The sequence below is a fragment of the Physeter macrocephalus genome, chromosome 11, assembly GCF_002837175.3.
Source record: "Physeter macrocephalus isolate SW-GA chromosome 11, ASM283717v5, whole genome shotgun sequence".
Lineage (NCBI taxonomy): Eukaryota > Metazoa > Chordata > Mammalia > Artiodactyla > Physeteridae > Physeter > Physeter macrocephalus.
The window spans coordinates 138,097,023-138,121,885 of record NC_041224.1 but is presented as its reverse complement, the minus strand read 5'-3'; the positions used below and the strand labels follow the sequence as shown (position 1 = coordinate 138,121,885).

At 39.0% G+C, this 24,863-nt stretch overlaps 1 protein-coding gene across 4 annotated transcripts in view; it reads right to left on the bottom strand.

Annotated features, from left to right (window-relative positions):
- PELI2 (pellino E3 ubiquitin protein ligase family member 2) overlaps window positions 1–24,863 on the bottom strand; it is a 207,476-nt gene that overhangs the window by 12,845 nt on the left and 169,768 nt on the right. For 3 of the 4 annotated variants that reach the window (XM_024134062.3, XM_055088446.1, XM_055088448.1), the window contains 3 exons: window positions 17,623–17,724; window positions 6,960–7,157; window positions 5,231–5,419 (listed from right to left, as the gene is read on the bottom strand). In XM_024134062.3, the coding sequence (XP_023989830.1) occupies window positions 5,231–5,419; window positions 6,960–7,157; window positions 17,623–17,724 (489 nt within the window). The remainder of the gene's footprint in view (window positions 1–5,230; window positions 5,420–6,959; window positions 7,158–17,622; window positions 17,725–24,863) is intronic. The other variant, XM_055088449.1, reaches the window with a different exon arrangement.

Sequence of the window (24,863 nt, the reverse complement as noted above, 5' to 3'; positions counted from 1 at the left end):
TAAGGTAATTATCGATATGTATGTTCCTATTACAATTTACTTAGTTGTTTCGAGTTTGTTCTTGTAGGTCTTTTCCTTCTCTTGTGTTTCTTGCCTAGAGTAGTTCCTTTTGGTTGAAGTGTCTTTTGGTTGAAGCATTTAATCTTTTATGTTTAAGGTAATTATTGATATGTATGTTCCTACTGCCATGTTGTTAGTTGCTTTGGATTTGTTTTTGTAGGTCTTTTTTCTCCTCTTCCTCTTTTGTACTCTTCTCTTGTGATTTGATGACTAACTTTAATGCTGTGTTTGGATTCCTTTTTCTTTTTCGTGTATCTATTGTAGATTTCTGGTTTGAGGTTAGCATGATGGCAGTCTATAAACAAGAGTGTTTTTAATTTCAAATACAGCTTATATATAAACAAGATTCTTTTAATTTCAAATGCATTTCCAGTGTCCTGCATTTGTACACTCCTCATGATTGCTGGTTTTGATATCAATTTGTGTGCGGATGATTTCCTACCTTTACCAGTGAGCTTTTCCATTTATAATTTTCTTGTTTCTAGTTGTGGCCTTTTATTTTTTTCTGCCTAGAGAAGTTCCTTTAGCATTTGTTGCAAAGCTGGTCTGGTGATGCTGAATTCCCTTAGCTTCTGCTTGTCTGTAAATCTTCTGATTTCTCCATTTAATCTTAATGAGAGCTTTGCTGGGTAGAGTTTTCTTGGTTGTAGGTTCTTCCCTTTCATCAGTTTAAATACATCATGCCACTCCCTTCTGTCCTGTAGAGTTTCTGCTGAAAAATCAGATGATAACCTTAGGGCAAATACCTTGTATGTTATTTGTTGCTTTTCCCTTGTTGCTTTCAGTACTTTTTCTTTGTCTTTAACTCTTGTCAGTGTGATTACTATGTGTCTTGGCATGTTCCTCTTTGGCTTTATCCTGCCTGGGACTCTCTGCACTTCCTGGACCTAGGTGTTTGTTTCCTTTCCCATGTTAGGGAAGTGTTCAGCTATTATCTCTTCAAATATTTTCTCAGGTCCTTTCTCTCTCTTCTCCATCTGGGACCCTTATAATGTGAATGTTGTTGTGTTTAATTTCGTCCCAGAGGCCTCTTAGACTATCCTCATTTCTTTTCATTCTATTCCATGGCAGTGATTTCCGCCATGCTGTCTTCCAGTTCACTTATCTCTTCTTATGCCTCATTTATTCTGCTATTGATTCCGTCTAGTATATTTTTCAGTTCTGTTATTGTATTGCTCACCTCTTTTTGTTTGTTCTTTAGTTCTTCTAGGTCTTTGTTGAACATTACTTGTATCTTCTTGATGTGTGACTCCATTCTTTTTCTGAGATCTTGGATCATCTTTACTATCATTACTCTGAATTCTATTTTGGGTAGATTGCCTATCTCCACTTCATTTAGTTGTTCTTCTTGGGTTTTGTCTTGTTCCTTTGTCTGGGACATAGTCCTTTGGCATCTCATTCTGTGCAATTTTTTTTGTGATTGCGGTTTCCATCCTGAAGGCTGCAGCGTTGTAATTTTTCTTCTGCTCTCTGCCTCCTGGTAGATGAGGCTGGCCTAAGAGTCTTGTGCAGGCTTCCTGGTGGTAGGGACTGGTTCATGCCCACTGATGGATGGAGCTGGGTCTTGTACGTGTGGTGGGCAGGGCTGTGTCAGGGGGTGTTATTAGCATGCAGCTGTGTGCTCAGGAAGACTTTCAGCAGCCTGTTTGATGATGGCTGGGGCTGTGTTCCTGCTCTATTGGTTGTTTGGCCTGAATCCCAGCACTGGAGCTTACAAGGCTATTGGGTGGGGCCAGGTCTTGGTGAGGAAATGGTGGCCTCCAGGAGGGCTCACGCTAATGAGTACTCCTCAGAACTACCACTGCCAGTGTCTATCACTGCAGTGAGCGACAGCCACCCCTGCCTACACAGGAAATCCTCCAATACCAGCAGGTAGGTCTGGTCAGGCTCTTATGAGGTCACTACTTTTTCCCCTGGCTCCTGGTGTGCATGAGACCTTGTGTGTGCCCTCCAAGAGTGAAGTTTCTGTTTCTCCCAGTCCTTTGGAAGTCCTGAAATCAAACCCCTTCAAAACCAGATGCTCTGGGGTCTCCTCCTCCCGTTTCCAGACCCCCCAGGCTGGCGCTCAGAACTTTATCTCCCATGGGAGAACCTCTGCAATGTAATTATTTTCTAGTTTGTGGGTCATCCATATGGTGGGTACGGGATTTGATTTTATCATTATTGCTCCCCTCCTACCATCCCATTGTGGCTTCTTCTTTGTCTTTGGAGGTAGGATATCTTTTTTGGTAGGTTCCAGTGTTTTTTTTGTTGATGGTTGTTCAACAGTTAGTTAGTTGTGATTTTTATGTTTTCATAAGAAGAGGTGAGCTCACATTCTTCTACTCTGCTGTCTTATCTCTGCCCCCTGGGCCATGTTGTTAAACTACCTTCCTTTTCCTTCCTGTAGGGCAGTTCTTGGTAAACAACATCTTATAAATTTTGAGTCTATGGTCTTCTATATACTCTTGACTCCCACGTCTAGGATAGGTGTCCCTCTGAGGGGACTCCTGTGCCTTTCAGTACGTTCTCTATGACTGTGCTTATCACACAATATCCTAATGATTTGAGGTCTTGCCTGTAACCTTTTCCAGACTCCACAATTCGAGGGCAGAGCCCTGGACATCCTGGTCACTGCCAGATTTCCAGTTCCTAGCTCCTGCTTAATCTTGGCAACCAATTATGGACTGTTCCTGGGTACAGCACTGCTCCAATCTTACTTGTTCTCACAGTAATCCTAAAGGATATATACTAGCATTATTCCGGTTACCTGGATGTGAGGCCAGGTACAGAGAGGTCAAGTCACTGACTCAAGACTGCAGATCTACTAAGTGGTAGACCAGGACTTGGACCTATGGCCTGATCTCAGAACCACTAATACACAGTGGCTGCTCAAACAGTAGCCTGTTTTCCCTCTTAGCTGTTATTTTAATGTGCTCTTTCTATCTGTGAACAAAATACATGAACCAGAGTTGACAAGAAACTCATCCTGTGATGTGCCATCCTGGACCCAGTGTATGCTTTCTATCTGCCCAGGGAGGCAATGCTCTGGTGATGGTGAGAGCCAGGTGTGACTCCCCACATGATGGTACCGAGTAGAAGCCAGGAGTTCAGGCTTTAAAGCAGTGTGACTCCCCACATGATGGTACCGAGTAGAAGCCAGGAGTTCAGGCTTTAAAGCAGGAGGACCTGTGTTTCAATCCCATCTGCTGCTACCTTCTAACTCTGTAACTGGGCATTATTTAACCTCTCTATGCTACACCTTCCTCATCCATAAGATGGGGATAATTTCACTTCTCTGACAAGGCTGATGTGCAGATTAAATGAGCTAATGTCTCTGAAATGTTAATGCAGTGTCTGTGCTCAGCAAACATACACCGACTTCTTACTATTGCTGTTATAATGATGCCCTACTTAGGGCAACCTAGCCCAGTTTTGTATAAAATTATCCTATGATCAGAAACACAAAGTTATTTGGAAAAACAGCCTTCACATTCTCTTCCCTATTTACAGTCTCTTGGAAAGTGTTTAAACAAAGTTTATTGAATTTGTTTGGCTTTCTTAGAAAGTGCTTTTCATATTTACTTAGCCATGATGCTCAAGATTGGGCCTTATCATAAAAGGCAGAAGCTATACCTGCAGCTGAATAATGGCGTAAACTAGGAATAAAAATAACAATTCCCAAAAAACAAACATCCAGTAGAGAATAGCAAACCAGGTTAGTAAAATAGTACCCCACCTTCTTTTTCCATCTTAGGAATATTCGGTTATCATCCTGCTCTCTGAAAAAATGCTAGATCACATCTTCTATTCCCTATATTTTTTTCTCTGGTGGTTTGGAAGAAAATATTTGTTCTCTCTTGTTCTAGCTTCTACCTAACAATTAATAAAATTTCCACTCCAGTACTTTAAATTAAGAACCGTTTAGTGCTGTGCCCCATGCCTATGGCAAGATCAGAAACCCAAAACCTCCCATTTTTCTTTTTAAAAAATCTTTATTGGAGTATAATTGCTTTACAATGTTGTGTTAGTTTCTGCTGTATAACAAAGTGAATCAAGTATACCTATACTTATATCCCCATATCTCCTCCCTCTTGTGTCTCCCTCCCTATCCCACTCCTCTAGGTGGTCACAAAGCACTGAGCTGAGCTCCCTGTTCAATGTACCTGCTTCCCACTAGCTATCTATTTTACATTTCATAGTGTATTTATGTCAATGCTACTCTCTCACTTCGTCCCAGCTTACCCCTTTCCCCTCAAGTCCATTCTCTGCTTCTGTGTCTTTATTCCTGTCCTGTCCCTAGGTTCATCAGAACCATTTTTTTTAGATTCCATATATCTGTGTTGGCATACAGTATTTTGTTTTCTCTTTCTGACTTACTTCACTCTGTATGACAGACTCTAGGTCCATCCACCTCACTACAAATAACTCAATTTCGTTTCTTTTTATGGCTGAGTAATATTCCATTGTATATATGTGCCACATCTTCTTTATCCATTCATCTGCTGATGGACACTTAGGTTGCAAAACCTCTTATTTAATTATTAAAATTATTCTCTGTTGAAGAAAGGGTTAAAAACCCAACAGCTTTAGGCATTTGGGATAAGTAGTAATATTTATAGAAAAAATATAAACATGCCAAGTCAACGTACTATACAAACTATTTCAAGTAAAGAGCTGTAACTATGACTTTGGTGAATCATATAGGGAATTATATATTAATTTCTTACTATTAACTCAAGAAAAAAAAAAAAGCTAACTTAATTATCTTTTAGTCCCAGAAAGTCTAGTAAATAATTCTGTAATTCACCATTTTTACTAATTAGTCTTAGACTGCTCAGGAGTTTTCCAAATTAGTAAAGTTTTACACTAAAAATAAGTTTATTCTTTTTAACGTGAATTTAAGCAGAAACCTGTGGTGAAGTATATTAATAAGATTATGCTCTTAAGGTAGTTAGGAGCAAATATAATTTTCTTCCACTATTTCATGAAAGGGAAGAAGGCTATTTCCCTCTTACTTTTGGAGGCTCAGAAAATTCTTGTTCTCCTGGGTCAATGGTACACAGCCCTAAGACCTGTACAAAGATTTTGAATTTCAGGGGAGGAAAATGATGATAGCTTTCGAGTTAGGTGTAGTTTGTAGTCAAGTTAGTTTGTAGTTTCATGCATTATTTGCATGAAGTCCACTCACCAGCTTTCCCCTTTGCTGCGCAGACCTGGTCTCTCGCAAGGTATACACGTCTCCACAGACAGAGATCTCGCGCCAGACCCCTGGCTGGGACTCCTCAGTGAAGCCCCCTCTCGGATGCATCACCAGGACACCATTGGTCGTGAGCCCATCCATGTGGCCATCGGGGTTTTTCCACTTTGCCGCCTTTTCCTGGAGAGCATACCACAGGAAAGGTTATGTTCAACACAAAAAGATTCTAGAATCTCCTCTTTAAAATATTGGGTAAGGGAAGAGGGGAGGAAAGTGAGGAATTTTCATTTTCTACTTAAAGCTAATAATCAGAAGGATAAAAAATGCAGTTAGTCCGACAAAATGAAAGAAGTGCAAAAATAGATGAATGATTTATCGCTGGAGACATATTTACCTTGGGCACTTAAAACCTGATGCCTGGACCTCTCCCTCACAGATTCTTGTTCAAACCACCCCCCGCCCCCAGGTGATTCCAGGAATCCAGTATGTATTCTTCAATTCTGTTTGTGCAGTGCTTTCATCCTGTTTTCTAAAAATGCTTTGTATGAACTCATTATCAGGGAAGTACTAGAAGGAAGAGAAAAAATTTTTTATGAAACAAAATTTCAAAATACATTAAGCCAACAAGTTGTGGCCACTACGTTCTGTTTTCATACGAATCAGTGTTATATCATCAAGGGTGGAACGCACAAGCGGCTGGATGTAACGGCAGGACAGATGCTCTTAGATGCCTGGCCACAGTGATTTCTTTTTCTTTCCTGGGGACAGAGCCAGATATTGCTCACATGACTTGGGTAAATCTGATTAGGATAAGCCAGTTATGACTGGTCTAGGAGTGGCCATGTGACTGAGTTCTGGCCAGTGAGGCCTGAGTGAGTCCTTCTGGGAAGCTTCCTGGAAAGGTTTCTTGGCTCTTTAAAAGAGACGAGGAAGAAACAGTGCCTTTGCTGCCCTTCTTCAGCGGGAAGCTGTCATGCTGCGGGGGGACTGGTGGAAGTGCAGGAGCCATCCCACGTCGCCAGGACCTCGCCTGAGGAAGCTGATGTGCCCAGAGGCAGAGGGCAAGACGGAATGAACCTGGCTCCCCGGATGTCACAGAACACTGCATCAACCAAGCCTGAAGCTGGCCTTCCTGGGCGCTTCTTGCAACATGATACATTTTTATTACCATTTTAGGCCATTTTAAAGTGAGGTGTTTTTTTCCCCCTGCAAAAATATCCTGATTCAAAAAGGGGACTATATTAAAACTGGATATTCACTAAAACTGTGGGGTTTTATTTACATGGACATTCTACGAATGGAGATATTTTTAGTCTGTTTTGTTCTTTGTGATATCACATCTATAACACCCAATATGGAACAAAGCAAATACTACATAACAATTTTTTGAATGAATAAAGGAATAACAAACATTTTCTTTTGCACCTCAATTATCTAGCTCTGACCATTTTCCTTCTGAAATACATTATGTATGTTAATATACATACTTTTATAAAGTAATGACTGTACATATTATAGTTAATATAGCAAATATAACAAATAACAAGTAATGACAATTATTTTCAGATTTTTAATAATAGCTTTTCAAACTGGCTATATGAAAACTAAACTCTCACCAGAAGCACTGTGTAAGGCAAATTTTTTGGCCACAATTAAATGTTATATATAATAATAGTGGGTGTTTTTCTAGCAACAATGTACTCTGATTAATAGTACTTACGCCAAGAAATATGTTTTTGGAAGAGTCGAATCCGGCTGCGAATATTCGTGCTGTGTAAGGTTCATTCCTGTCACAGACTATCCTGCAGGCAAACCTGGATATGGTGCTTTGTGTAATTTGCGCTTCGTCATTGTTCTGACTGCCAGAAATTGTGTCTGTAACGACGAAGTCAATAGGGCTTTCTGTTGATCTGCCCACCTAAATAAATCAAATTATACTCATGATCTACTTGAAAAATATGTCACCATATTCATCACATGAAATGAGTGTTCAGGATCCTTTAACATTCATTATCTCTACTATGAAGGTCAGAATTTAATGAAAAAATCTTTAGTCTGCTCCTTTTCTCGTTTAAGGGAGATGTTATGGTAACCAACCATAAGACTTTAAATGTTAAGAAAGACTCAATTTTCTATTCTAGAGGAAAATAGATCTCACTCCAAACAGGTTTCTGATCGGGTAGAAACATTACTTATTACTTTCATAGAAAATCATTCTTTTTTTTTCTCTTGTATTTCCAGGTGGGAAAAAAACCAAGATTTTAAAGGAAGCCAGCAAACAAAAGCCCTATTTCCCCCACTCTTGCCCAGCTCCAGGGACTGGTTTTCCACACTAAGTGAATCCACCAATGACTCATGGCACAGAGGGAGAACAAGCCCTACCTCAGACATGAGACCCAATGCCTATTTCTGTCACTCAGCATAAATGAGAGTGATGTAAAGGGCTATACAGGTCAGCTCAAAGTTTGAGATGCAGTCATATGAAAGATTTAAAAAGCTGATCCTAACGTTTCAATTTTGGATTTTTAAAAAACTCCTGGGAAAGTCTAAAAAGTGGCCAATAATATTTTATTGGCTTACTTTCCTTGGTAAGTTTAAATGCCACCAGAAAGAATATATTTCATTAGCATGATCTTAGAGTTCTAACAAAGCTTTTCATATTCACTAAATCCAAATAAGACAGGTACTGCTGTGTCCTGTGAACTGGGAAGTATTTGTTTACAGGTAAGGAAATCCTCATGACAAAACATTAAACCGTCTATGTAATGATGTTCTATGAATCTCTAACTAGGAAACAGTGATAAATGTTATATATGCCAAAGATATGTCTTAAACTAAAATAATTTATATGTAAACAAATCATTTCTTGTTAAATATGATATTAATGTTCTCTCCTAACAACAGTGACTTTGATTCTGAATTGTCAATGGAAGGAACACACAGAAAGAACCCCCAGTGTGTATGTATAAGGTCTCCAAAGTCAATTTCCCAGGTATCTTTATCCTGATCTCAAAATTCTATCTAAAACATAAGCAATGTAATACTCTTTTTGTCCAAATGAATAAAGGTGAAATAAATATAACAAAATGTATATATCTTGCATTATTTAGGTCTGCTTGCTTTGGAACAATATTAAATTTCTTTTGTAAATCTCACATATACATTTTTATGCATAGACTATCTCTGTTAAACCAACAGACAACGGACATCTATTTCTCTTGTTTTTTACAACCCTTAATTTCTTGTCCTATTGAAATGTGCCTGGAATAAACTAAACCACTGGGTTCACTGAAACTTATCACCTTGAATAGATGCGTATTTCCTGAACATACAGGTTTAGAAAACATGTAACTTGTTAAAAAAAATGCAACATAAAACCTGAATTAGAGAGATTATAAAATCATATCATACGATTCATCTTTCTAAAGTTGCAGAATCTTCCCTCTGCTAGATTCATTTAAAAGCTGGATGTGTAACTCAGAAGCTCTACTGATTCAGACTGCTGAATGTTTTTAAGCCTTTTTTTAAAACTACTCTCTTTTTCAAGTATATAATACAGTATTATTAACTACAATCACCATGCTGTATATTACATCCCAGAACTTACTCATCTTACAGCCAGCAGTTTGTACTGTTCGACCAATATCTCCCCAATTCCATGCGCCCCCCCCTCCCCGCTCCAGCCCCTGGTAACTACCATTTTACTGTTTTTTTTTTTTAAATTATTTTTTTAAGAGAATTCCTTTATTTTTATTATTTATTCATGGCTGTGTTGAGTCTTCGTTTCTGTGCAAGGTCTTGCTCTAGTTGCAGCAAGCGGGGCCACTCTTCATCGCGGTGCGTGGGCCTCTCACTATCGTGGCCTTTCTTGTTGCGGAGCACACGCTCCAGACGCGCAGGCTCAGTAGTGGGGGCTCACGGGCCTAGTTGCTCCGCGGCATGTGGGATCTTCCCAGACCAGGGCCCGACCCCGTGTCCCTTGCATTGGCAGGCAGATTCTCAACCACTGCGCCACCTGGGAAGCCCTTTACTCTGTTTTTATGATTTGATTTTTTTTTTTTTAGAATCTACATGTGAGTGATATTACACATCTCTCTTTTTCTGTTTGATTTATTTCACTTTAGATTTTTTTTTAATTAGAAAAGTAAGATACTCTGCAAAATATTTCACAAATATAGGAAAGTATACAGTAGACTACTCCAAACTCAGGAACAAATCTGTCCTGAACCTCTAACCCAATGAAGCTTAGGAGTAAAATGGGAGAAGTTCTAAAATTGCCTGGTCACCACACAAAACCCAGAGCTCTCACAAAGACACAGGCTATGATCTAATTTCTGTCGCCTCCGTGGAAGAGGGCAAAGACTTTTCAAACTCTGTTAAAAGCTCAAAGCTAAAACCATGCTCCAGCAGAATGTCACACAACCACTCCTCGTCTATAGAGATTACTCTCTTCAAGAAAGGCCATTCTGATTTCATCCCAATGTATTAAATTAATGTCTTGATGAATCAACTGAAATTGCCTGTAAAACATGACATTTTATTCCAACTGGAACATACTGCTAAGATCAATTATTTCAAGACATGATACTTACCTGACTGGTCATTTAATATTTGTTTATCAATTCACTTCCACTTAAATCTAACCTGTAGAGTGTTAGCATATTTCTATACTTTAGGACACAAACCTCATGTTGCTTTTGCCAGGAAAAAAAAAAACTAAGCCACTTTCCTAATGAAAACTCACCCAATGTGGAAGACTTGGAGCCTGTCCTTTCTTTTGACTATTGGATCAACTCTACGTTATTTTAAGGGGAGTCATGTGGGCCAGCCATGATGTATCTGAATTTCGTCTGATATTCACATAGTAGCCATAGGGAGAATTTTACTCCCTGCTGCTGACTGATGTGCACATATACAGCATCATTTGGCACTTTCAGTTGAGTATATATATGAGAAAAGTTTGGGTTTACCTGGTTGTCAGTCAAAGTCAGCACAGGTAAAATGGTGTGAAAGCATCCAAAAGGTCCTCCTTCACCTTTCCTGGACCAATCCTACCCTCGTCCCTGCATCTGTAACCTTATTTTCTCACTTCCCTCCTATGACAAGGATGAGTTATTGCTGCTCCTGTCCATGACCAGTCTCTCCACGGGTGCTTGGCATCCCACTCTTCTCCCCTTTCCAAGGATTTTACTCCTGAAATTGGCCCCTCTCTCTCTCCTGAATGATCAATTTCTCTCTATTACTGGATCATACTGTCAGCTATCAAACATTACTGGATCACACTGTCAGCTATCAAACATTTTTTTGTTAGTTTTTAAAATTTCAACTTGTCACTTAATAGCTTTAAAAAATATAACAAAAATGAGTATTAGAAAAATGATCATCTGCGTGGATGTTTCAGAACGCCATACTGCTATTACAAGTTTCCAACCGCATTCCTTCTCGATTTCCTTACTTGTCTCATCCTGCACCGTTAACAGACGTTTCACTGCTTGGCTGAGCAGTTTGAATAGCACCGTTCTAGACTCGTCTCTCATCTTTGAAAATGTTTTCCTTTGCTTGAGAGCACCTCTCGAACTATAGCCCCATTTCTCTGATTCATTTAATGGCAATACTTCCGGAAAAACCTACCACCAGTTACTACCCTCTGTTTCCTTACTCATCCCCGTGACCCATTCCGAAGCCACTCCAACTCTCAGCACGGCTCTACTGAAACCCCGCTTGCTGAGGTTTCCAGGGCTTACATGTCCTGGTATACCCGTACCTTGTATTATGTTAATGAAACCCTTCCAGGCTAGTTGGCCAACAGCCCCTTTCCCTTCTTCTGTTCTCTCCCCCAGGTGACCTCACCAAATCCCATTTTAGCCCCAAAGCCCTGATCTCTCCCTCAGCTTCAGACTAGCACACCCAACCTCCACGTGGATGTCTAATAAGCATCTCACATGTAACATGTTTCAAATGTTACATTGGATCCTCTTCAACCCCTAGGTTCCCTATGTCGTGATTGCCATCTAATTTGCTCAAGCTAAAAAATCAATACCCAAGAATCACCCTGGATTTTTTCTCCATACCCACATTTAACCTCGTGTAAATTCTATCAACTCGTCCTCCAAAATGCATCTTCAGTCCTTGCGTGTTTCCTCACCTTAGTTCTAGCTGCCCTCAGCTCTTACTTGGATTGCACTGCCCTTAGACTCCAAACTGGTCTCCCTGTTTTCACACTTGCCTCCTATATTTTTCTCTAGACAGTAGTTGGAGATATCGTAACAAAATATAAATTGGATTTTCTCTCTCCCTTGCTTAAATTCCTCCAACAAACTCCTAGAATAAAACCCAAAGTCTTTATTTGGCCTAAAGGCCCCTTACTCTCCCGGCCTCTGCCTACCTCTCCGAGTTCACCTCATGTCACTTCCCTCTTCCTTCACTCTGCTCCCGCCTTGGGGCCTTGGCACTGCTGCAGTGCTGGCTTATCTGTGGTCTCTTTGCCTCCTCTAGAATATATGCTCCATGAGAGGGGAGCTGTCTACCTCCAGTGACTAGATGAGCATCTGACACAGTAGGTGCTCAAGAAATGAAACTGATGAGTGGAGGATTATGACAGTGAGCTTGAACCCTGTGAGACACACAAACACACACAAGTACAATGTTTTAGGAAATAATTATTAAAATATTCTTTAACATTTTTCTCAACTAAATAGATGCTAATGAAATGTTACCATCTAGAACTACTATCAACTAACTAAAAAACAAAAAAACAAAAAAAACCCCAAACCAAAAAAACCAAAACATAAGGCGTTGCAGCACTTAGGTCTGAAGCATATGAAACTGAGAAACCAGAGGGGGAAATGACCACTAACTCTGGTTTCAGGACCTGGTCAGTTTCCTTAACCCCCACAAGATCAGAATCGTCTTTGCCTTTGATTCCTTTTCTAAACTATATTCTTCTTTATATTTTACTTTCTCAATACCTATGCTCTTTTCTCTTTCCTTTATTTACCCCTATTCTAGAAAATAATTACTAAGATCTTATTCTGGCTATATTAACTCAGATTTTGTTAGTCTTAACCCATCTCCTCAATTTAGATCTAGGTTTGACTGTCTCAGGCAATAGTACTTCCGAGTTCTGAGCCTATTATCTGATTCCACTGTGGGAAATGCAGCACAAGGCCCTTTTTGGGGGTTCATTCTGATGTTCTGCTTTTAAATGCTCAATTAACCTACAAATCGTTTTCATGGGTAATGGCTAAAATGAACAGCCCTCAACACCAAGGTCCATACTTGAGAAATATGAATGCTGCAGTGCTTTTGCTCAGTGATTTTTTGTCAGTGGTAGGTTTTAGACACGTAAACTTGTTAAAAGGAGGAAAAAATTAAAACAAGCTTGATTTTTCAGGGCCTTCTAAGAGTTGCTTAATTCTGCTCTGCTTAGTGATCTGACATTAATCCTCCAATATGTCCAGTTAGTCTGCAAAAGGAATCAGATTATTTTAGTAAAAGTAACAAATGGGTTATGTTTTCTTCATTCGTCTATAAATTCCTGTTGAATTATCGTGCCTTATTTAAAGAGACTGAGTAGGTACTATGTAGAGAATGGAGAACTCAGGAGACCTATACCTTTAGTTCTACCACTAATGCCATCTTTGCCCTTAGGTTAAGTTACCTTTTCTTTCAAAGACACAGATTTCTCAATTGTAAAATTAAGAGGTTAGTATAGTAAAAACGTATTTCTCAGTGTGGTCCATGAACCTCTGAGGGTCCTTGAGGCCTTTTTAAGGGGCCAGGTCCATGAAGCCAAGGTTTCATAATATGAACCATAATATTATGGTTTCATAATAAATATGAAGATGCTGACATTTGCTCTGATGATGATAAAACAATGATGTTCTTTAGTGGGAATCAAAGCAGTGGCACCAAACTATACTGATGGTCACCGTGTTCCTCACTGCCATGCATTTGCAGTTAAAAAAAATGCTGATTTCATGGGGGTAAGGGTGGGGGAGGGATATGTATGCTTTGATGAAGCAGTAAAAAATTATTTTTATTAAATCTTGAGTCTTTTAATATTCTGTGTGATGAAATGGGAGGTATGCATAAAGCATTTAGAAGTTCAAATCAGTATGGAGTTTCCTCAAAAAAAAAAAAATTAAAAATAAAACTACCATGTGACCCAGCGAACCTACTTCAGGGTATTTATCCAAAAGAACTGAAATCAAGATCTTCAAGCAGTATCTGCTGCCCATGTTCATTGCAGCATTATTCACAATAGCCAAGATATGGAAGCAACCGAGGTGTCTATTAACGGGTGAGTGGAGAAAGAGAAAGCGGCATATACATACAATGGAATACTATTCAGCCTTAAAAAGAAGGAAATCCTGTCACATGCGATAATATGGATGAATTTAGAGGACATTATGCTAGGTGAAATAAGCCAGTCACAGAAGGACAAATCCAACTACATGAGGTGTCTAAAACAGTCACAGAAACAGAGTGTAGAATGGTGGTTGCCAGGGGCTGCGGGGAGAGGGAAATGGGAGATGTTGTTCAATAGGTATAAAGTTTCAGTTACACAAGATGTTCGGGTAAGTTCTAGAGACATGTTGTACAACAATTAAAATAGTTAAATACTGTATCATGCACTTAAAAATTTGTCAAGAGGGTAGATCTCATGTTAAGTGTTCTTACCACAATAAGTGGAAAAAAAAAAAAAAAGAACAGGAAGCTGAAAAAATCCAGCTAAATCTTTAATTAATTCTGCATTAGATGAGAAGGAAGAGAGTGAACAATTTGAGTAGAATGTGACTGTACAATAGTGAAGAACACACCATTTCTGTCACAACATGTCACTGAAGAATAGTAATGAAACAAACATGTGCAACCACAGTAACTTGTTGATTTTAAGTGGTAAAAAAATGTCCCACCAACAACTGTAAAATTTTCTGGATTTATGTTTTTAGTACTGAGAATCTTCTACCTATGTAACACATTAATAAAAAATCTTATATATTCAAGATGTATAACTTTGGAAAGTATTAAAGAAAGAAATTATTACAGAGTTCCATAAAAATATCAACAAGGAAGCATATGCAGATGTTTATTTAGGGAGAGCTTTTTCTTTGGGAGAATGAGAAGGAAAAAACTTTTAGAATATTATAAAATGGAATGGCATGAAGAGTAAAACCACTGTTAATAATGTGTCTAAATACCATACATGTTACTCTTGATGTACTGGCACTTAAGTAACTATGCCTGTATCTCTGACTGTGACTCACCTTACCAATCTATGTATCCATCTATGTATCTACATAGGATTGTTCAGGCTTTTTAAATAGCTAACACATTTACAAGGTTCAAAGATAAAAAAGCATGGAATACCTCCCTGGATACCACCCTGCCCAGTTCTCTTCCCCACAAAAACCACTGCTCTATTAGTAATGTCTTATTTATCCTTTTGGAGACTTTTCAAGCATACAAGCATATTTAAATCATTTAACTGTACTAATTTGCTATCTAATAATTAATATGCTATTGAATATGTTTAATAACATTAATTTATTAACATTAAGTAACCTTAATTGAATATAATACTATCAAAACCTCAGTATATTTAATTATATTAATTTTAATTCATTAAATATGTTTGGAGCTCTTTTTGTGACTGTATGAGGCTGTGTGAGCTTTTCCTAGTTCTGCTGTACAGCCTTGGAGGCCTCCACTGCATGGCTGTACCTGAGTTTACTTAACTGGTCCTCTACTAAAGGACATTTAGGTTGTCTGCAATCTTATACTATTAAACCATGCTGCAAGCAATAAGTTGGTAAAAATGTCATTTTGGATGTATGCAGGGGTATCTCTGGGGTAAACAGAAAGAAAAGCTGAACCAGAGTGCAAGCACTGTGTATTTTTCATAGGTATTTCCAAGTCATTGCCCCATAGAGGTCAGACTAATTTATAGGATGTAGGAGAGCATCTGCTTCCCACACCTCTGACAAAACCTTTTGGATTTCTGCCAATCTGGTAAGTGAAAAATGGTACCTCTGTGTGATCTGAATTCACATTTCTGTTTTCATAAGCGAGGCTGAGCAGGTTTTCTTATTTTTCTGAACTATTTATCCCCACCCCCCCTTTTCTGCCCCCACCACGTGGCTGGCGGGAACTTATTTCCCTGACCAGGGATTGAACCTGGGCCCCAGCAGTAAAGCGCCAAGTCCTAACCACTGGATCGCCAGGGAGTTCCCTATTTCCCCTTTTTGATGTATCTACGATACTTTTTTGACATTTGTTTCAACATCATTTATTTAATAATTTAACTCTCCATATAGAAATGCAAAGCCTCCTGGTTGAATCTGTGTTTGCTGTTTCCCTTTATTAGCCTTAATTTTAATCTCCTGTTGTTTTAAAGTACCAAATCATGAACAGACTCACAGACATAGAAAACAAACTTGTGGTTACCAAAGGGGAAAGCAGGGGGAGGGATAAAATAGGAGTTTGGGATTAACATATACACGCTACTATATATAAAACAGATAACCAACAAAGACCTACTGTATAGCACAGGGAACTATACTCAATACCTTGTAATAACTTATAATGGAAAAGAATCTGAAAAAAGAATATATTTCTGTGTGTATATACATGTATAACTGAATCACTTTGCTGTATACCTGAACCTAACACAACACTGTAAATCAACTATACTTCAATTTTAAAAAAAAGTACCAAATCTTGGATATATTATTAATTCCCTTCTTTTAAAATCAATTGATCATTTTTTCCTTTATTATTTCCTTCCTTCTGCTTTCTTTTGATGTGTTTCTGGACTTTCAATTATATACCACTAAAACTATTCTTGAGCCTGTCCTTTCTTTTTTTAAAATTTTTATTGGAGTATAGTTTATTTCTATAGGACATTCCGTCTGAAAGCAGCAGAATACACTTTCTTCTCAAGTGCACACGGACATTCTCCAGGATAGATCACATCTTGGGTTACCAATCAAGTCTCAGTAAATTTAAGAAAATTGAAATCATATCAGGCATCTTTTCTAATCACAACACTATGAGATTAGAAATCAATTACAGGAAAAAACTGTAAAAAACACTAACACATGGAGGCTAAACAACATGTTACTAAACAGCCAATGGATAAATGAAGAAATCAAAGAGGAAATCAAAAAAATACCTAAAGACAAATGACAACGAAAACACAGCAATCTAAAACCTATGGGATGCAGCAAAAGCAGTTCTAAGAGGGAAGTTTACAGCAATACTATCCTACCTCAGGAAACAAGAAAAATCTCAAATAAACAACCTGACCTTACACCTAAAGCAACTAGAGAAAGAAGAGCAAACAAAACCTAAAGTTAGTAGAAGGAAAGAAATCATAAAGATCAGAGCAGAAATAAATGAAATAAAAACAAAGAAAACAATAGCAAAGATCAATGAAACTAAAAGGTGGTTCTTTGAGAAGATAAATAAAATTGATAAGCCTTTAGCCAGACTAATCAAGAAAAAAAGGGAGAGGGCTCAAATCAGTAAAATTAGAAATGAAAAAGAAGAAGTTAAAATGGACACCACAGAAATACAGAGGATCGTAAAAGACTACTACAAGCAACTCTATGCCAATAAAATGGACAACCTGGAAGAAATGGACACATTCTTAGAAAGGTACAACTTTCCAAGACTGATCCAGGAAGAAACAGAAAATATGAATAGACTAATCACAAGTACTGAAATTGAAACTGATTAAAAAACTCCCAACAAACAAAAGTCCAGGACCAGATGGCTTCACAGGGGAAATCTATCAAACGTTTAGAGAAGAGTTAACATGTATCCTTCTCAAACTGTCCTCTACTTTCTTACTGTCATTTTTTAAAAGGAACTTTTTCTGATCAATGTTAGTTCCTTGAGTTTCTTTCTTCCTTCCAAATAATAAAAGCACTTAAAAGTTTTTACATTTTCTTCCGAGTACAACATCAGTCACATCTCATGAGTTATGCTATTAAATGTTTCCACAGTTATTTTTTAAAAGGCCTATAATTGTAGTTTTGATGTCCTCTTTGGTTCAAGTGTTATTTAGGAAGTATTTTGAACATGTTAGCTTTTAAAAGTAGCTGGCTCTAAAAATGTTTGTTCTTGTTTTTAGAGTCTCTTTTTTATTGCACTGAGATCTGAGAATGTAGTCTTTATAATTTCTTTCTGCATTTTTAGAATTAAGTGTTTTTTTAGTCTTTTGAAAACCAAATAGGAACAACTTAAATATTATCCTCACCTTTTTCCCCTTGGACATCACCAAACACTACTGTGCTAGAAGTTCTGACTACATATCAAAATAGAGAATCGAAGGAAAAATGTGCTAAAAATTTCCATGGAAAAAAGAAAGATGTTACCTGAAACATATCCGTATCTTTATCATGTGTGTACTCGACCACCACAGTCTGATTCCTTGACAGAGTGTACGATATGCTGTGTTGACCTTTGCAGCTGATAGCCTAATAATGAAATAAAATATATAAAAATTTGTTAGAATTTCATTTCAACAACTTACCACAATTCTGTTTGTAGTTAAGAGACATCACTCTACCAGCAAAACCCCAACACAAGCCAGCATTTTCCTAATGGTCAGAGCCTGTCCCTGCTGTGCCCTGAATTACAGAGGAGCCAGCAGTCATAATACTGGGTTTACCAAATATTCATCCTTAACATGAACAATATTTTACTTAAGCCAAATCAAAGTTAATTCACTAGTTTCCAAGACCTGACTTAATCATAGTCCTAGAAAAACATATACTTTCTCCATGTTACCTTAACTCAGTGACAGAATTTTCAGACTAATATGATTTAAAATTTCTTAATTTATTTCACACTGAAACAGGTAAGTCAGGAACATTTTGTAATAGTATTTTTCCTACACGATGGAGATTATGAGAGTAAAAGAATCATTGAAAAAAAGTAAAATTCTATAAACACTTCCATATAATAATGTACTATTTTAGCCAATGATAATCATACTTATACTCTGTTCTACATCTCATTTAAAACTTGTATAAGCACTTGCTTAACCCAGATGTTTATTGAGTTAATAAATAAGGTAGCTAAGTTAGTTTTATTGCCTCTATTTTTAGACTACACTAAAGCTAATAGTCTTTTTCAAAGAATCCAGAAACCAGTAATATGATGATGTTCTTATTTCCTCCATAATGATATATTTCAACCCATTTTACATTGTGGTCACATACTTTAAAATTTCCAAATTAACAAAGAAGTTTATTTAAATTATACTCCAAATTATTTCAATTACCCTGTCCATTCAACTTTAACCTATCTTCATTTCCATTCTTTTACATTAAGTATAATAAATAAAACTTTAATAAGCCTATCTATTAAACATTTATTGAACAATCACACTGTATGAAGACCAACAAAGACTAAGACAGCATTTGGAAGTAGCTGTACATACATATAGCCCCTAAATGAAAATGTATTCTGAACTAATATAATTGCTTAGAGTAATAAATAGTACAACATTCCTAATCAACATTGAAGTTAGCCTGGTTAATCTCATGGTTCTTCAATCATCTGCCCTCAGGTACTTCATGGTTAAAATGATGTTTTATTGTACATGCTTCATTAAGATAACGCAAGTATTAGAAATAATAATTATTTATACATTTAATATGATTAGGAAGCTAAAAAAAATACTTCTTAGACTACTCAACTCCAGTAACAAATATAATCTTAAATTTTCATTGGTCTGAGTCACATAAATTCAGTGGTACTGATATAAGTGACATTTTTTGAAAGTCAAATTAATAAAGAATTATTTCCAGTTTAAGGTAAGTGGATGCTTGTTTATCTTTATAGTTAAGTGAAAAAACCCACTTAAAAATAATTTTATTAAACTCAAACTTACAAAACTGATAACCAGGGGGGTGGTTATTTGTACAATAACTTATTTTACAGTTCCTTAAAAAGTATCTGTTGCACTTAAGAGTTTTCCATTTACAAGTGCACCAACTCAAACACAACTTTCTTGGCACACACACTACACAAAATAAGAATGTCTGTAGTTTGCCAATTATCTGCAAAAGAAGGAGTTAACAAGTGTCAGAACAGAACACCTTTAAAAATGTTCGACATCTTTGTATGATGGTACCCTCTTAAGTACAGTGTTTCTCAAACTTCCACCAAGGTTGCCTTAACTGGGAGAGTTATGTGAGCCCCTGGAGATGTCTGGGAGAGCAATCTAGAAGTGAAGCTTCTCACGCTTGAAACAGCTTACCTTGAAATTAGTCTAAATTTTGTATTCTACTCCTTAACATGCCTTTAGTTTTAACCTTTAAACATTTTAAATATTTAAACAAGTTTGCTGGGAAATCAACACCCCAGGAAGACCTGCTGTGCTCACCCCACGACCTAGTGCAGCTTCCATGCCACTCTAGGAAGCCCCGGAAATATGCATTTTACAGGTCCTAAGTTGCCCAATTCTTCTAGAGTGTTTTATTCTAAAACTACTCTTGTGGCCCAGACTATCATAAGCATGAATAAGACTTTATAGGGAGAGCGAGCCCAGTGCCATACCTGGGAACCGCCCAGAGCCAAGGGAGCACAAAGATCTTGGCCAGCCCCTGCCCGGCCACCCTCAACAGGGAAGAAAGTGTGGGGACCCCGAGGCCTTGAATGCCGGATCCAGGTGACCTTGAATGTTGAGCCCACTTAAAGACAAATTACAATTTCAAACTTCCGCCAGTTTTTGAAACGTGGTTTAAACGTGGATCAGCAGAGTTATGAAAGGTGAACACTTTGAAGGATAAGAAAACACGTTTTCTGAGACTTTTTGAATAGGAACATCTTAACTATGTGCTACATTTTAGAAACCTCTGGATTTGGGGAAGATGGAGAAGTGGGAACAGAGATCCTACAGGGAGAAACAAGTCCCAGAAGGTGGAGGGGGCTCTGAGCAGCAGGTGATGAACTCCCCTGTGGCAGGACGGCTGAGGAACTTCAGAATCGGTGTGACCCACCTAAGTCACTTCCAGTCTGGCGGTGGTCTCCCTCTGTGAGTGCTAAGCTGGGAGGGGAGGCCCTCCTGCAAAGAGGCCAACAGTCTGCACCCACAGGGGGGAGAAGCATGGAGATGAGCTGGCCCCAGAAGACTGGGGTTTAAGCCAGGACTGGGGGTTGGAGCAAAAGGGGGTAGTCGAAATCCAGGCCACCTCCGGGCTCCTCAGAAGTAAATGGAGAGGCGCCCACTTCCCTTTGATGCCATGAATTAGGGCTCACATGATCTTGTTTGTGCATTAAAGTCCACAGTGGGGCCAGATTTGGGGGATTTGGAGGAAGGTAAGGGGAGAGTTTAAGCTTGACCTCAATGTTTGCTTTCCATCTGGCAAGTATATGAGGCATTAAGCTTCTTTGGGGTTAGAAGTATCAATTTTTCAGCAATAATTTTAATATTTAAAATATGGCTCCTGCATGGCCGCTGGGCCTGCGCGTCCGGAGCCTGTGCTCCGCAACGGGAGAGGCCACAGCAGAGGGAGGCCCGCATACCACAAAAAAAAAAAATAAATAAAATAAAATAAAATATGGCTCCTGGAAATACAGCTTCTAGTAAATTACAGATTCACTGACTTGAGTTGACCATTTCAGGTTATTTTGGAAATAAACATCTCCCCAAGGCACCAAGTTGCTTTGAAATCTATTTCTGAAATATCAGAAAGGAGAGTAGGTAAGGCCTTCTCTTGGCACTCAGTAGAGTCCAGTACCAACACAACTACTACAACACAGTGTGATTTCACTACACTAGTTCAAATATGGGGACCGAGCGCTTGAAAATGGTAAGGAGAGCTAGCCCAACCAACTTTCCTAGGAGACAATACTGATTGGCCATATTTGCTTTCCTACTGTGATGAGAAGCCAGGGTTGCTGACTCCCTCTTAGGTCGCTACCAGTGCTCAAAGGCAGGTCTGGTTTTCGGTGGTCTCCAGCCCCAGCAGTGAGGGCACGGCAGGCATTCAAGGAAAGTCAGATGAGTGAATGGACTGCGACAGATTCAAGATGAGACTTGGAGCTTCTTTCCTTGGGTCTTCTCAACCTCTCCCTTACCTTTCACCGGCAACGGTACCAACACTGACACCCTCAGCTCAAATTTATTACGTGTGAATTTTATGGGGTTAAAAATATCACGATTGGACAATTACAAATTAGACACTTACAATTACAAATCCAGAGAAGGAAAGATTCCAACTTTACCTGGTTTAGGAAGTTCAGCACTGCCCCACCCAGGTGCCCAAACCAAGGCCCTTTCTGAGCCAGGACACTTTCTTCCCAGTTGAAGATGCTTTCTTAGGGTTACTCTACTTGTGCCACAGGCGCGGCTCAGCTGAGCCATTCTCTGTCATTCAGGGGAACAGCTAGAACTGGTTGTCCTTGTTCAATTTCAACTAACTGACAGTCCTCCAAGCCTCCAGACTTTAAAACAAACATGGTTCACAAGGTCTACAGAATTTTCTTCCTCTTATAAACCCCTATGTACATACATAAGGCACTTAAAAAGATATATAATATGTAATGATACCAGAAAGGCAATCCTGCAAGATGCATAATGAGATAGGTACATGTATTCACGGAAGTCAAAGAGCTTTCAATCAATTTTTAAAAGTATAAGTAAAATACTCTAATCTTTTATTAAGAAGCTGTGGGGTTAGTGTTCAATCACAAAGTAAAAAAGGGAGAAAGCCCGATGAGAAACTAACTGGCTTCTAAAAAATACTAACTTATTACAGTTATGAGTTAGCTCATTTAATTCAAGCTCCATAAGGCTGCTAAGTGAGCCTTTATCAACTGTGTAGGGAGAGAAAATGGGATTCATCACCAAGGCAGACATCGATGGTTGCCTACCTAATGCCCTTCACCTTGCTAGCTGAGCTGGCTGCCCATGACAAAGCCTGAAAATGAAAAGAACAGCTCTCCCAGCCTCCTCTGAAGCGAGCATGTGCAAAGGTGACCCAATCCTCACCGGTGGGGCTTAGGAGAAATCTGGTGTGGAGCTCCTGGAATGGGAGACATCAAGAAAGATCCTTTCCTTTCTCTGTTAATAGAAGAAATGAATGATGATTAAGGGATATCTGGAGCTGAGGTGGCCATCCGGCAACAGGAAAGGAAGGTCAAAAGACTCTCAGAGAAGCAAACTGGGCCCCAACATCTTTGAGTTGAACCAAATCGGAAACTATCTACCCCTGACTACTTCTGTGAGAAAAATGAGGGGTTTTAGGGTGCTTTTGGTTGAGTATTTTGCTACTTGCAGTGTAAAGCATCATTACATTGTTCAGTTCAAACTTTTTCTCCTCCTGGGTTTCCTATTTTAGTCAATAGTGTAACCATATTCCAATCACTCATACTTAAAACCTCCGTGTCATCTCTCAGCCCTCTCTTGCCACTGTTGTCCAGATACAGTTAATTATTACTGTCATACTTAAAATCTAACCGTGAGTCAAAGCCAAGCTCACTGATTTTACTGCATTGAGGCACAAATCAAATACAAAGTAGAATAAACAATGTGCAACATTTCACTTTTTCTCCTCAAATACCAAGTAGTTGCTGGGCAACCAGTAATTACAAAACTGATTTATTCCCCAAAGGAGTTTTACAACCAGCTCCTTTATAGCCCATAACTTTCTACTTTGGAGATGATTAGGTGTAATCTAATTCATCTTCCCTTGACCCTGGGCTGCCCTTAGTAACTTGCTTGACCAACAGAATGCAGCAGAAGTGACAGACGGGACTTGGAGGCTTGCAGCTTCCCCTTGCTGTCCTCAAACACTTGCTCTTGGAGTTCTGAGCCATCCTATAAGACACCTAACTACTTGGAGGCCACCACACTACAAGAAGCCCAAGCTACGAGGAGGGCCTTGGAGACTGAAATGCCATGTGGGGAGAGGGAGGCCACGGAGAAGCAAGACCCAGACACGTGAGTGAAGGAGCCACCTTGGAAATGGACCCTCCAGTGCCAGTTGCCCCAGCATTTGCCACATGGATCAGAGACACTGCCGTGGAGCTCTTCCCAAATTCCTGACCCACGAAATTATCAACAAAATCAAATGGTTTTTGCTAAGCCATTAAGTGTTGCAGTTGTTAGCTACACAACTAAAGACAACTGGACCAATCAGTTTTCAAGGCCTATTGGTGCCAGAGCATCTTTTCTGTCTTATGTGACTTATCACATAAGTCATCACGGCGATTTGTGTGTTCACCTTACCTATGCCCCAGGGCCTGGTACAGGTATAGGTAGCATGGTGCCTTTACAGAGAGCAGGGGTTATGTTTCTGATGGCACTTTCATGAGGTCCTGAATACATATTAAGAGGTTGTCTGTGGTTAGAACAAATATATATTTTTACTATGATAATCTTCAGTTGTCGGATGACTAAGAAGAAAATTTTGTATTAGTATTTAAAATTAATATTTATAGATCAACATATAAAAGCCATCTGTAAAGCATTCAAAGCCTTTCAGAGAAGACAAAGCATGTCACATGGACAATTTTTAGTCCTTATGCATTTGGAGCAGGAATAGAAGAGATACTAGGAAGACAGGAGAAGAAAACAACCAGATGTGTTGGAAGCTATGATGTAAAACTTTGACAAACCACACACAGCATGTACATTAATGGGGCATGCCTTACTAAACGAGAGCCAGCCTCATTTAAGGGGATGTAATATGTGTGTGCGTGTGAATCTGAGTTTCCAATGAAATGAAATTCCTTTTCTCCAAATCCACACCATATCTTCTATTACTATATCTTAGAACCAAATTACGCGAGAGTTTGACAATCGCCCTTGTCTAGATGTCCAGGATGCTGTTACAGAACCACAGTTACTGTTCCTGTGCCACACAGCATTGGACTAAATCTAATGAATGTGTTTTTGAAAACAGCAGCACCCTCTGTAGTTTCTCTCCTTGGGAGTAGATGGAATTAATGTTCTTTTTGCCTCTCAAAAGAGAGCGCCAGACACCTGGTGTGGCTTACATGTTCAAGGAAACTTTTCCAGATAAATCTCAAGTTTTCACAGAGCTGCTCTGAAGAGTTTTGCATCATGTGTCTGAATATGGTGGCATTCTCTGATGCTGCTCACCGCACCCCACCTTTCAGTTTCCAAGGAAACATCTCAGGAAGAAGCCAGAGATGCTCTAACAGCCCATCAGATAGGGACAATCCCAGGAAAAGTCCTGTACACTCTACTCATGGAGCCAGAGACCCCTTTGTCTTTTGGGTTCCACCAAGAAACATAATATGAGCTTGTGTTCTCAATAGCCTTCTAAACGATGTCCATAACTCAGCACTCTTTAATAAGGCACAGTAGATTAAGTACAGGCTCCCCAGCCAATTATTCTGCATGTTTTAGGCAAGTTTATTTTCAGCCACTTTAACTGTTAATTCTAATTTGTAAGTTAATATTTCAGCCCATCGTACAACTTAAATAAATAACTAGGCAAAACTATTACCACAGGCTTCCCTGGTGGCGCAGTGGTTGAGAGTCCGCCTGCCAATGCAGGGGACACGGGTTCGTGCCCCGGTCCGGGAAGATCCCACATGCCGCGGTGCGGCTGGGCCCGTGAGCCATGGCCGCTGG